The sequence below is a fragment of the Empidonax traillii genome, unplaced genomic scaffold, assembly GCF_003031625.1.
Source record: "Empidonax traillii isolate 1590-97213 ecotype Southwest subspecies unplaced genomic scaffold, ASM303162v1 scaffold660:size391163, whole genome shotgun sequence".
NCBI lineage: Eukaryota > Metazoa > Chordata > Aves > Passeriformes > Tyrannidae > Empidonax > Empidonax traillii.
This window is the reverse complement of record NW_020955853.1, coordinates 173,169-186,709: the sequence shown is the minus strand read 5'-3', so window position 1 is coordinate 186,709 and position 13,541 is coordinate 173,169. Positions and strand designations below refer to the sequence as shown.

The 13,541-nt window shown below is 42.2% G+C and overlaps 1 protein-coding gene across 1 annotated transcript in view; it reads right to left on the bottom strand.

The window, feature by feature from the left end:
* Positions 1–13,541, bottom strand: part of COL22A1 (collagen type XXII alpha 1 chain) — a gene marked incomplete at its 5' end in the record, with an annotated part of 191,465 nt that overhangs the window by 9,114 nt on the left and 168,810 nt on the right. Inside the window, 10 exons of the mRNA XM_027899352.1 lie at positions 1,325–1,504; positions 1,794–1,838; positions 2,685–2,720; positions 4,472–4,543; positions 7,057–7,110; positions 8,876–8,929; positions 9,958–10,011; positions 10,958–11,002; positions 11,606–11,659; positions 12,714–12,767. Coding sequence (XP_027755153.1) covers positions 1,325–1,504; positions 1,794–1,838; positions 2,685–2,720; positions 4,472–4,543; positions 7,057–7,110; positions 8,876–8,929; positions 9,958–10,011; positions 10,958–11,002; positions 11,606–11,659; positions 12,714–12,767 — 648 coding nt within the window. The remainder of the gene's footprint in view (positions 1–1,324; positions 1,505–1,793; positions 1,839–2,684; positions 2,721–4,471; positions 4,544–7,056; positions 7,111–8,875; positions 8,930–9,957; positions 10,012–10,957; positions 11,003–11,605; positions 11,660–12,713; positions 12,768–13,541) is intronic.

Sequence of the window (13,541 nt, the reverse complement as noted above, 5' to 3'; positions counted from 1 at the left end):
AGCTTGAAAATACCTCTGGTCAACCTAAAGACTGTATTCTTTTGTCTATGAGCTACTTGCATTAAAGTGTTGCTATTCCCACACACTTATCTTTTTAACATACAAGGATGCAGTTTGTGTCCTTCAGGTTTATGAAAACCTAGTGAGCTCTACTGAACCAGAAGTTACTCTTCATTAAAAAAAAAAAAAGAGATGTAATTAAATAGCTAAGTAACATCTCAGTTTTAATCAATAACACTGCTGATAAGTACGGAGTTTGCTGCCTCCTTCCCAAGATTTTGCATGAGAAAAAGATGTGTTCTTCAGTGACAAAAGAAACAATTTTTTCATTAAGGACAAACCATTTGTGATGGCTCTCACTGAATATCCCAGTAAGTAAACACAACTGTGGAGCATACTCTGAAGGTTTACAAATTATCTTTTCAAATTGTAACCCTATTAGTTGCATTGTCTCCATAATCAGTACTTAATCTCATCAAATCTCTGTATTGTTGGAACACACAAAGAAATGCTTTGCCTAAAATTTACTCAGCTTTTGCATCAGAGATTATTTCACTATTTATTCTCTTCTGAGGTGATCTCAAATTCATCCTCAGGATGGGCATAGTGGTTTCACTGATGTTGGTAGTTTTTCTCATTCTGCCACATGCACCACCCTCAGGCGTTCTCAGTTGTGAGATTGTTTCCCATTAGGGGGGAAAAAAGAAAGAAAAAAAAAAAAGAGACAGAATATTAAACAAAAATAGTATTTCATGAATTTTGATGAGCTGGCTCCAGGATTTCCAGGAATAGAGTAGTGACCTTTCCACGGCTCAGCATTTTGTCTCTCCTAACAACCAGCAGCAGAGGAAGGCATTAGTCCTCCATATGAAATGCTGCACATTATTGCCCTAATAGAAAGAATTTTTTTCAGACTCCAGTGCCAGGGCCACAGTCACAGATCTGATTTATGCATTCAGGGGTAAGAGGCATCAGTGACTGGCTGCCCTGGCTATGGCTCTGGACTGCTCAGCATCCCTGAGTGCAATTCAAGAGCCCCACAACACTCCCCTACGGGGTTCTGAGCAACCTCGTCTAATGGAAGGTGTCTGTGCCCATGGCAGAGGGTTGGAACAAGATGGTCTTTCAACCCAAACCATTCTGTGATTCCCTAAGATGTGCTATAACTCCCCTTAATGTGCACCAAGAGATAAAGGCTCTGCCTCCCCGTTACAACACACTCTTGCTCTAGTTTCCATCAGCCCCAATGTAATTTGAGGTGCATTTCTGATCGCACACTGTGGCAGTGAAATTACTGTACAAAGCCCTTCTCTGGAAATCTTACCCTTGGTCCTGGAAATCCTGGCTGTCCCGGAGGACCAGGAGGTCCAACTTGTCCAGTGTCTCCTGGGGGTCCGTGGGGACCCATCAGTCCCGGATGGCCCTTGTGACCAGGTATCCCAGGATCACCCGGAGGGCCCTTTTCTCCTTGAGGGCCTTTTTCGCCTTTGATTCCAGGCTCACCCTAAGTGAAAAGAGAGGCATTACCACCACAAAATAAGAGGCAAAATTCTGATTTCCAAACACAGCGAAACACTAAGAGCTGAGCTGGCAAAGTTACTGAATGCAACATCTGGTGCACTACAAATGATCCACAAATTATTACTGACAGAAAGTGATTAAAGAGAGAGCTGGGAGAGTGGGAAGCATGGGCCATGTTTCACTCTAGAATGACCTCTACCCCCTGCCCCTAACTCAAAACAGCTCTCTTTATTTCAACATAATGAAATAACTAATAATATTCTCCAACCTACCCTCTCTCCTTTGGAGCCAATTTCACCGTGTTTCCCTGGTGCACCCTGCAACAAAATAAAGGTAAACAAAAAGATCTCTCCATAATAACAGTAAATAATAAAACAAATACCTTTGCAATGATTCTTGTGAGCCGAGGAAAATTTATTTCCCTGATGGTACCACAGTTTCCTGAGAGCTCCCCACTGGCTCAATTATCAATTATTAGCTCCCCACTGGCTCTCAATTATCAACAATTCAAAAGAAAAAAAAAAAAAACAAAACAGAACTATGATAAGCAGATCAAGGGAAGTGATTCTCCCACTCTGCTTCTCTCTGGGGAGACCCCACCTGGGGTAGTGTGTTCAGATTTGGTGTCATCAACTTAAGAATGACATGAATCAGTTCGAGTAAGTCCACAGCAGGCCACAAAGATGCCCAGAGAGAGGGCTGGAGCACCTCTGCCATGGAGACAGGCTGGGAGAGCTGGGATTGTTTGGCCTGAGGAAGAGAAGGCTCCAGCGGGGTTATAAGAAAGATGGGGACAAACTTTTCATCAGAGACTGTAGTGACAGAATGAGGAGTAGTGGCTTCACAATAAAGGAGTGTAGCATATTGGGAAGAAATTCTTCACTATGAGGGTAGTGAGGCCCTGGCACAGGTTGCCCAGAGAAGCTGTGGATGCCCTATCCCTGAAATTGTTCAAGGTCACGTGGGATTGGGTTCTGAGCAACCTGGTCTAGTAGAAGGTGTCCCTGCCTATGGCAGGAGATTGGGATGAGATGAGATTTAAGACCTCTTCCAATCCAAATCATTGTGTGAAAAAAATCAATTTGTTGAGTCCCAGGTGGCGTCCTTGATGTTTTTTCCCAAAACACCAATCTTATTTTGAAACAACTGGGAATTTAACTTACCTCTTTTCCAGGAGGACCTTTCTCCCCTGGTTCTCCCTAGGACACACAGAAAGTTCATTTAGCAGTGCACTGGAAGGAGTCAGAAGAAAGAGTCTACCTAATAAGCCTAAGCCTTGTTTTCTGCTAAGAACACAAGTATTCTGCACAGCAGCAGGTTTGGATTGATTTATCCTTAACATACTGCTATGGGTCATGCCTGGAAAGACACATCTTACTATTTAGAAAGCAGTTTTTTAGTAATGTTGCATGCCATGTACATGTAAATAACGGGAAATAATTCTAACAAACCAGCTGAAAGCAGGACAGATGTTTCACCAAAAGTGTGTTCCTGCTTTCAATAAATGTTGTTCCTTTTTCTTACCAATACTTCATGGAACTTCATGCACTTTGTAAGGTCTGGTTTAACTTAAGCAGTACCAGTATCATACCCATAATATTCTAAACATGTAAGTCAAGTAAATTTTGTAGGTAGAAGTGCCATCTTGTATTATACCAGTTGAAATAACACATACAGAGCCAGTCATAAAGGAAGTTCAAGCCTGACATCTTGCCTTTCTTTCAGAATTATGTTAAATAATCTAAATTTGAACAAGCACCCTATTAGACTTTTTCTATGCATTTTTCAAATTATTTCCCCTGCATTTACAGTATGATAATTATACAGTGCATTTTGCATTTTAGCATTTCAATGAAAAAAAATTCACTGGACTCCTGAAGTGCAGATAAAGCAAAGCAAACCTTAATCTAGTTATTGCTGATATTCTGCCCACTTCCTCATGCCATGAATGGAAAGATTCATCTTTGTAGCCCATTTGCAACCAACACACGTGATCATATCTGTAACATGTGTATGCAGGTGGTATGTTTGCCATAAAATGGAAACATAACATCTTGTGCAGTGCTACAGATGCCTGATCACTTCAGCTCCTAATTGGGTAGCATCAGACTTACTCAGGTATTCCTTAGGGCCACTTCAGTCTTAAATGGCCACCATGTTTCCTGCTTTAAATTAACTTTCCAGTCAAATATTTCTTTCTCCTTTTTTCATCATACAACTCCCTTTCAAATTATAAAATAAAACAAAATGTATATAAAAAATTACGTAAGGAAAAAGAATCATCCTGTGGAATATTCAGCTCTGCTAGAGTCACACCTTTTACATCTCATTTTTGATCCAACAGATCTAGAAACAAAAATATTTGCCTAACATTAGCCTTTTCCATCCTTCCAGTGGAATTTAACATGTTTTACTTCCCTTGGGAGGGCTAAAGATACTGGATTTTGAGGCTGTGATCTTTTCATGCGCCTAGGTATTATTTTAGATCACTTTGGGAGATATATGAGTGCTTTAATTACAATGTACCTCTGTGGCTGGCAACAAAGGAATTTTCCTTGGAACAGCAAATATCAGAAATACCTGTATTATTATCACTCACAGTTTTCCCATGTAGTCCACCTAGGGTTCATGCAGATATGGAGTCTGACAACTTAAACACTCCATACCCATATTAAGAAGACTATTGAACCAGGCTGATTAATGTACACGGTATCAGGGCTGACTGATAAGTACCAGCTCCCTAAATGGGATTTTGGATTTTGATCCATATGAAAAGTGGTATTTTTGCAGTCCAATTTCCTTTGGAAATGAAATTATATGGATTCTGGATTTGTCAGATCTCCTACTTATGCTTTTTTACCTAAATGACGGTGACTTTGTCCCATCTTTATCAGGCTAATATTTAAAAGCAGGTAACAAGAGGGTCTAATCTTTTCCTACACATACTTACAGGTGGTCCTCGGGGTCCTATGAAGCCAGGGAGTCCTGGGCTGCCTGTTTCTCCTTTATTTCCTTTGGGACCCTTAGGACAGAAATGAGACAGACACTAGCAGCCCTTTCTGCAATATCTCTTTCCTAGAGCATGCATTTACAGATACACTGGAACTGGGAAATTTCACTGTAGCAGCAGGACTCCTAAAACTGACAAGGAAAGGAAGAACAAAGTCATTTAGAAAAGCAGGTTTCAAATACCATGGTTGTGTAATTAATAATCTGTGCAGGATCCCTGGGAGAAGATGAAAAGGAAGGAACAGTTATGGCAGGAAGGGGAGGTGTGTTCCGTGGTTGTTCTGGTGTCACATGGTTTATAAGGGGGTGTTGAGAGTGGAAATGCTGTGATGGGTGATGACAAGGAAACAGTGCAGGTGGTCATACTGCTCAAATCCGAGAATACAACCTACAGACAGATACAGAGCTGCTCTTTTGCCTTTATTTCCAGGTTAAATTTATAAAATGTCTGCCTTTCACTTATTTCTTGTAATATTTTGTCAAACTATCCTTTTTCCTTACTGATTAGGGCAGTTTAAATGGCAGTTCATGACACAGAACCATTTAATTTAACCTATATGGTTTTAACTCTTCTTTTAACCTTTTCTTTCACAACTTTGTCCTGTGCCTTCTCATTCAGAACATAGCCCTTTTCTTTCTTAGAGTAAAACTTCTGTAGAGTGAATACCAACGAGCCTGGTAGGCACAAAGCACGTGGCTTTTGTGTATGCAACCAGCCCTGGAGACTTCAGGGGCTGGGCTGTGTTGCTGTCTGCAGGCTTAAGCACGAGCACTGTGAATTGGGATGGGCACTGTCAAACAGCAGCTGCAGAAGGAGAAGGTTCCTGGCAAGTTTTACCTTGTGATTACCAGTCAGCGACGGTGATGGTAGGAAAAAAAAAAAAAAAAAACCCTTATTGCCGTAATAACCTTTCTCACATCTCCTTTTTCTCAAAATAGTAATATAAAATATTGGCTTGTCACACCACATTGTGAAGGAAATTAGTGCTCTTCAAAATAAATGGATTCATGTACAGCACAAGGAAATACTTCCCATAATAACCTTTATGAAAGGGAGAGGATTTATTTTAATGACAGAGAAGGATACTGATGAGATGACTGTCTGTTCTGCTGACCAACACTGTCTCATTGTTTCCCCTTTCTCATCCATCTGACTTTATCCTTTTTCAATCTCCTATGTTATTTTTGGACTCTAAATCCTCTGGAGCAGAGGCTGCTGTGGTGCTGTGTTTGTGCAGGAAGCTGCCTGGTGAGTCCCTGGGTCACTTGCTGATGGTCTAGGTAATGTGATAACACTATGATAATTAAAAAATAATCCCCACTTGGCATTCACAAGGCATCCCAAAGCCACAGCGACCTGGTGAAGACCCAGAAGGTAAAAAAGGCAGTGATAGGAACTGGGAACAGGGCTGGGTGAATGAAAAGGAGAAAATAAGTTTGAAAATGCAACAGTGAGGGACCATGGAGTAAGAACCAATGGCAGCAGTTCCAGGAAGGTAAGAAGAACTTATGTCAAGGAGGAAAAAGCTGTGGCACTTATTTTTTGATCCAGAATGGCTGTGAGACTGCACCATACCTGTGCCACCTGTAACCTGGGAGTTACCCCCTCCCCCCACAGAAAGGTGATATTTGCTTATCTGAGACATCCCTGCAGCAAAGCAATGACTGATCAGGGCACAGGTCTGTGGAGAGGCTGGGGTGACTTTATGACATTATAAGGCCCACAAAGAGTGAAATCCTGCTGCAATTTTTCAGATTCCTCTTTGGCCTTTGTTTTGCTCTGAATCCAGCAGTCCAGCAAGCTGAACTGTCCCCATGAGCAAAGAGAGGCAAGAGCCCTGCATTGCGATAGATTCTAGTGGACACAAAGGTATATTTGCATGGATTTGATGAATTCTGGACAGTTTTCAGCAGCAGAGCAGAGAAACAAAAACAAAAACAAAAACAAACAAAAAAAAAAAAAAAACCAACAAAACAAACCACCAACTCTTCACTGTCCTCCTTACAGCTCTTCATTACCAAGCTGTTCTTCCCTACAGGATGGCCTCAGGGGAGTTTCATTCTGCTTCGTGATCTTGGTTTACTGCCCGCTGTCTGCTCGTTCCCCAAGTGCCTGGGGAGGATTTTTCTGCTGCTGCTGTTCCTGGATGGCAGCCTGCCAGCTCCCCGAGGCCCTTTCCTTCCTTTTGACAACTCTCTGCAGGCTGCACGCTCTCTGCTTGGCAAAATTAAATCTCCTAGTGAAGATGGGGCATGCCAATCTCCTTTCCATACCAGGTAATCAATCATTTCCTTTTGCTGTGAACACTTAACTTTCACTGGGAAAAAATGATGACCCAGTTAGAATCTCAGTTCCAGGAATGTAGCCAAACCCTCTCCAAAGTCATGGCCAGCCAGTGGTTTTCAGATCACTGATCTCAGAACATGGAAACTTCAGGAACAGTAATCAGCTACACATAATCCACTCCACCTATGCTTCCTCATTCACCTCTCCTTGCTGCATGATCTTCCTTTTGTGGTACTTACTGGGATACCTGCTGGGCCAGGTTCTCCTGCAGATCCAGGCAATCCATTCTTGCCCTATGTTGAAAGGAAAAAGGTTAGTGACATAATGTACACTACAATTAAAAATATCCACTACAACAGCAGGGACTTCTTTAGCACTGTTCAACCTCCTCTCCTGACAGACTGTGGAGTATCTTATTTGCAATCGACCCCACAAATTCTGCATCCCTGATTTCATATGTCTGACCCCATCTTAGGTAAAAATTGGGATGTGGACCCAAATCCTCTGGTCTGAGGAGGACTAAACCAGCACTTCTCCTCCTCCTTTCCTCCACCCTTGTCTCTATCATATGTAGCATCTTCCAGGATGGATAGAGCCACCTACCATGGCTGCTCCAAGTCACCAGGGTTTAGACAAGCCTTTTTTATCAACTCAGAGATGAGAGAAGCATCTCTGTGGAGAGAAACACTTGTGATAAAGCCTTAAACATTTCATACTTACCTGACACCAGAAAATTCAGAGCGAGCCAAAATATCCTTTAAAAGGACACGTTTCTCACTGTTCCTTAACAAAGGAGCTGAGTTGATCACCTACGCTGACTAAAGTTTGATGAGATGAAGTTCTACACCACTTACCATGCAGGGGTGTTTTTCCCTTTTCCCCTGCATTGGAGTTGAAAATAAAGACCAGCCCTTGTACTGGTAATATTCAAAATCATGACTCACACTCCTTGTTAGAGAAGAAACAAAGAAGAGGGAGAACAAGAGAAACTGATACTTTGTGTTTCAAAATAAAAACCCTCAAATCTCTCTTCTTGAAAGAGTTATGATAAATTTTGTCACTTCAGATATTTTTACTCATGGCCACTGTTGTGCAGGGGTGTGACATGTTAGTGAGTGATTCCAGCAGTACAGGAATAATGAGTTGAATTACAAGGTCAACAAGGGAGCCTTCCATATGTTCCTGCATTCTAATCTAAGCCCCAACCCTCACAGGTTAGAGCGACCTGACACTCCAGCTCCTGGCCTTGCTGCCTGAATAAGAATTTTGCCCTGATTATAGGATGTTGTAGAATCTGTTTATCTATCAGGTCTTGCAAAAAGGAAAAGAACTTATTGCATTGCATTAAAGATGTGCTGAAGTTCAGCAACAAAGACCTCCATTCAAATTTGAGAAGGGTTCATTTTAAAAACCGAATTTTAAACCCCATTAAATTAATAAAAGTAATTTCTGAGTCATCTCAAATGGCACTTTTTGAAATGTCAACTGAATTGCCATTTCTCCACTGAAGTCATAATAAAACTGTGCAGGTGAAAAGCATCACAGCTGGACACCACATATCTCAACCTGGGCACACACAGGGTCTATCTTTGAAAACTGAGACCACGTGAGGAGTGAGTGAAATTCTAGAGGCAGGACTGGAAAATGAGCATTTCTGACACTGAAATCCTGGCAGAATCCATTAAACTGTTCTTCCCACTGAGTCAGCAACCATCAGTCCATTGCAATATTCTAAGTCTTCATCAGTTTCTAGCAACATCATTCTTATTTGTCTTTCTCAAAGTGAGAGAAGGGTTTTAATTAAACATCATCTGAATCCTCCTGAAAAATCTTCCTTCAAACCAGAGTTCTGGAATGCAGAACGTCCCCACTACACGCAATGTATGGACACCCCACTCTGGAAGAGTTCAAGTCCAGTCTGGATGGGGCTCTGAGCAACCTGGTCTAGTGGAAGATGTCCCTGCCCAGGATAGGAGATTGGAACTAGATTATCTTTAAGGCCTCTTCCAATCCAAACCATGTACATGCAGAAATGACTTGTCAGAAGAGAAAACTCACCGGCTGTCCTCGGAGTCCTCGAGGGCCCTGTGGTCCCATGGGACCAGGATCACCCTGAGGGGAAGGAGAGCATTCCGGTGAGTGAGGAAGATCTGACATGGAGGCAGGTGAACAAACATTTTAAAATGTTCCTTATAAATTACACTGTTCACATATTAGGGAAAACAGTATGAAAGGAGTCTCGTTCTCCCTTTTCAGTTATTCATGAGGTAGACCAATCTTTGGAATGTTAAACGTCTATCACTAAATGCAGCCTGATTTCAGGCAGAAACCTTTTTTATCAGATTATCTTAAAGCTGTATTTCTCAGGGACAGAGACTCTCTAATACTTCTCAAGAATTGACTACTCTGTTCTCTCTCCAGCGAGGCTTCAGAGCTGCTTCTATCTTCTCCGAGAGAAGGTTCCTTTAGGTCTGCCTTACATTTTGCTTTGTAGGGTACCATTTAGAGAACAACAGTTTCCAGTGATACAAGGGGGTGCAAATTAGGAGCCACTTCTCCAGGTCCCCTGGCAGTGGCACATCAGCTGCTCGGTACGTTGCTCAGCAGCTGCTGCAGGATCCCACGTCAGCAGCGCTCTCCCAGGGCTTTGTTATGTGGCTGCACTTGACACTGATAGTGCCAGAGGATCTGTTTGCACCATCTCTCTTTCTTCTGAGCAGCAGCAACTTATTCCATAGGTATTTCATGGATTGCAGTGGAGCAGCACACTCAGTCAGGTACAGCTGTGGCAGAGGAAGCGTGACAGAACCCAGCCCAGTGGGACCTGCAGGATGAAGCACTGCTTGGAGAAGGATGGCAGAAGGCAGGTCCATGACTACCCAGCATAGCCTGGGTTTCACACAATGTTGCTCTCTCTGATTTTCAAAGATATAGCTGACATTTTAGTGTCAGCAGCTGAGCAATGGCAAAGGCCCTCTAATTCTTTGTTTCTCCTAATGATCATTGCACAAATCATTCCCTGCAGTAATTCACCCTTTATTGCAGTTTCTGCAGCTGTTTCAGGTCAGGGTCACTGTGAATTTAAAATTTCATTTGTCAGGGAGAAGGAGATTCATTTCTGCTCAAAATGGTAAACTTACATCCTTCCCTGGTGGCCCCTCACGACCAGCAGGACCCATCACACCTGGCTCCCCCTGCAATTCAGCAAAAAAGAAAGAGGGATCAGATCAAGGTCAAATTCAGACCAGTATCACCATTGTAACTGGTATTGGGTTTCTGCAATATTGAACTGAGCTCATTGAAAACTTTTTTAAGCCAACAAGAGCCTCATTCACCTTATATGACATGCAGTTTATAAAAAAAATCCTTAGAAGTATCTCCTGTAAGTGATGCATAAGGCAGTGCATAATCTGCTGTCCAGCAGATTATTTACTACTCCTAGTGCAGCCACTGAGAGCCACCAATATATTCATGATGCTGAAGCTATCATAGTGAGAAAGAGATGAGGAACTCCAGCACTGTATTTTTCAGCTAAGCTTCTGAAAGCAAAGAATTTTATTTCCCTGTGAAAAGGCAGAATTAGGCAGAAGAACATTCAGTTTTGTATTCCACCTTTTACACCAAGAAGCTCAGAACAGAGTGGAGAACAACTTTTCATGCAGGACTTGAGGTTTGCGGTTTATGATCTTTAGGCAACTAAGCCAAAGGGACATTTCTATTCACATTTTTGTAAGTCTTGTACTTAAACTTATTTTGCACTTCTTCAGCATTTTTGGAGGAGAGCTAGTACTTGTCCAACAAGTGCAGAAAGGTTCCTCACCTTGTAAGTCAGTGTTTGTACCAGGTGGATGTGTTATGGAGGCATCCTTGAGGCTTCCTCACAAAGGGCTATGTCAGAGGGAGCATCAGACAATTCAGCTCTACCAGCTGCCTCCCCCAACCCAGAATCAGAGGTTCAGCAGAAGGAATGAAGACAACTGCTGTCTTTTTGTGCCGTAGATGTGGCCCATGGAATCGTTGAAAACAAGCATGCTGAACACTGTCATCACTTTTACTTTATCATTTATTGCCTCAGAAAGCACAGCTTCAATTTGCAACTTCTTTCTCCCAAAGATGGTGCATGAGGTACGTGTTACTTACCCGGGGACCTGGGGGACCCGTATCTCCTCTCTGTCCTTTGAAACCCTATGCGAGACAATGAAATCAATAATTATCCATCACCCTGATATGTGAAACGCTAAGAAAACTCTAGCTTGAATGTTTGCTCAGAAACCTTCACAGTTTTGCCTAAAGTTATTATGGACCACTAAGCATGGAGCAGTCATGTGTCAGGGACACATTAGGAAGAGCCACATGACAGAGAAAGCTTTCCATACCTCCTTAGGCTGTAAAACCAAGACTCTAGTCTGTGTATCCCTGGTGTGACCAGCCAATATATTATTTAACCCTAAATTTCACTTTCCCCCCTCTTTCAGAGGAGACATAATAGAACACAACAGCTACAGCTGTGACCGTGCCTTCTGGCACGCCATGAAGTTATACACATTACCTTCTGAATGCCATGAAGGTACAATACACGTTACCTCCTAGATGAGGGATTTACTCTAAGTGTGAAGGATTTGGAAATGTCTGTGTTCTATTTTTGTTGCTTATTTATGCATTTATTTAGTCATGATGCCATGACTGTTTATATGTTTGCGTCAGTAAAGGACATCATCTGCCCAGCAAACACTTCCTGACTACAGTTCAGAGGAGTGAGGGGATTGAACCCTTCAGAGCAGCACCTACCGGTAAACCTCTGGCACCCTCCTGGCCTGGGAGCCCTGGTTCTCCAGGCTTTCCCTGTAGGAAACAATCATGTTCATGTTAGTGAGAGTTTCAGGCCCATCTCTGTGGTGTTGCAAACTTCCCACCTTTCTCCCTTAGACATAACACCACTGAGAACTGTGGTTGCCCAGGGTTTATCCAGCAATGTCTGAGCACACAAGGGGGAGAGCAGTGACAGACACTCCCATACACACCCCAACCTGCACTGTCACCTGCACTTTGGGGTTTGGAGGCAGTTTACACCTCTAGACTGGTGCCCCCTTGCAGTGTTTTAATGTCAGAAGGGCACAGAGCAGCACCAATACCTAATCAGCACATGCAAAATCAGCATCTGCACAAAGAAGTTGGGTGTTTTGTTGGAAACACAAATGCTCTGCAGCTGCTCTGACGAGCACTCCTCTACAGACCAGGTGTCCTCATGACTGGGAACTTGGCTCTTCCCTGAATCACTAAGTCCCATTTCATGAGTCACAGAAAGAGGCTGGCAGTGCTTGATACTAGAAGCACATTCTTCATATAACACACACAGTTGCCAGGAATAACATTCACTGCCAAATTTATTAAGACTTCTTTTTAGCTGACAACTTCATGGCTCAGCTTTTCTGCCTCAGCCAATGAAAGTATAGAGTAAGTAGAGAAAGTCAAATATAAACCCTCTAATTCTAACCTCTAAAACAGAACTGTCTCAGAGCAATCCAGAAAAAGCTTCTTCAAAGGTACCTCATCTAAACTTTTTATGGCCTGTAAACTTCTACCTAAAAGATGGATTACTGGATTTGATGTTCCAAGACAACCTTCTTTCTCTGCAGTGTTTACACCAGTTGTAAAAGTGGAGTCACTAAGTTTTCGTGTATTTATGGTAGTTGTAAAAGTAAAAGAACCCAGTTTGTCAAGACTGCTCGTGCGTGACGCTTATAAATTGCTCAAGACAATATAGTCCTTCTGGTGTTAAAAACAGACGTGCAAACAGGCTCCTTGCTCCCCCTAAGGAGTCCATAGACAGGCAGCTCCAAAAACAACAACTGGATGGCTCTGATTGCCTGAGCACATTGGCTTTAAATTACATTACCGGTTCCCCAAGAGATCCTGGTTTGCCATCTTTGCCATCATTCCCAGCAATGCCCTGTAAATGAAATGCAAAATAGGGTATAAGAAATTGATGGGGAAGATTGGTGGGTTTTTTCTGATAGCATGACAACTCTGCTCATCATGGCATGCTTATGTTTGCCTAAACCTCCAAAACCCACCCTGCTTCTATAGCTCAGCCATTAACCTCTCCCTGCCACACCACTGTAACAGCATAAACCAGTTCCCTTTCTAATACAGCAAGTCTAAGGGGTTCCTCCTTTCCAGCAAGGTGAGCACTCTAAGAATCTTGAAGCAGGATTCTGAAAACAGCTGTTATAAGTCATTTTAATGCCATTATTTTCATTGAGGTGAGCTGCTTTACACTAGAAATAACTCTGGCTCTACCTGTATGTCAGATTAAAAAACTCCCAAAATTTTGTACTATTACATTTTCCAGAAGAGAGATTCTTAAGATGAACTTGAACCTGAGTCAGTGCAAAGGAATAATTTTGACTGTGGACTCAGAGAAAGTCAGTATTCCAGTCTGTGAATTCTTGTGTCCTTACACTGGAGTTATTAGTTGATTTTTTTTTTTTTGCTCTGCATAAGAGTATTTCTTCCATTGAGGAGATAGAAAAGGAACAGACTTGATTCACATTGGTAATGGACACTTTATTTTAAAGTGATCAAATACAGCATTGACATGTCCTGGACCAAGGACATTGTATCATCATAACAGAGACCATCATAGCTTTCAAAGCACCTCAAAAGTGTAATTTCTTTGTTTTACACACCTATGCCTGTATGAATAGTTTAATGTATTGGATAA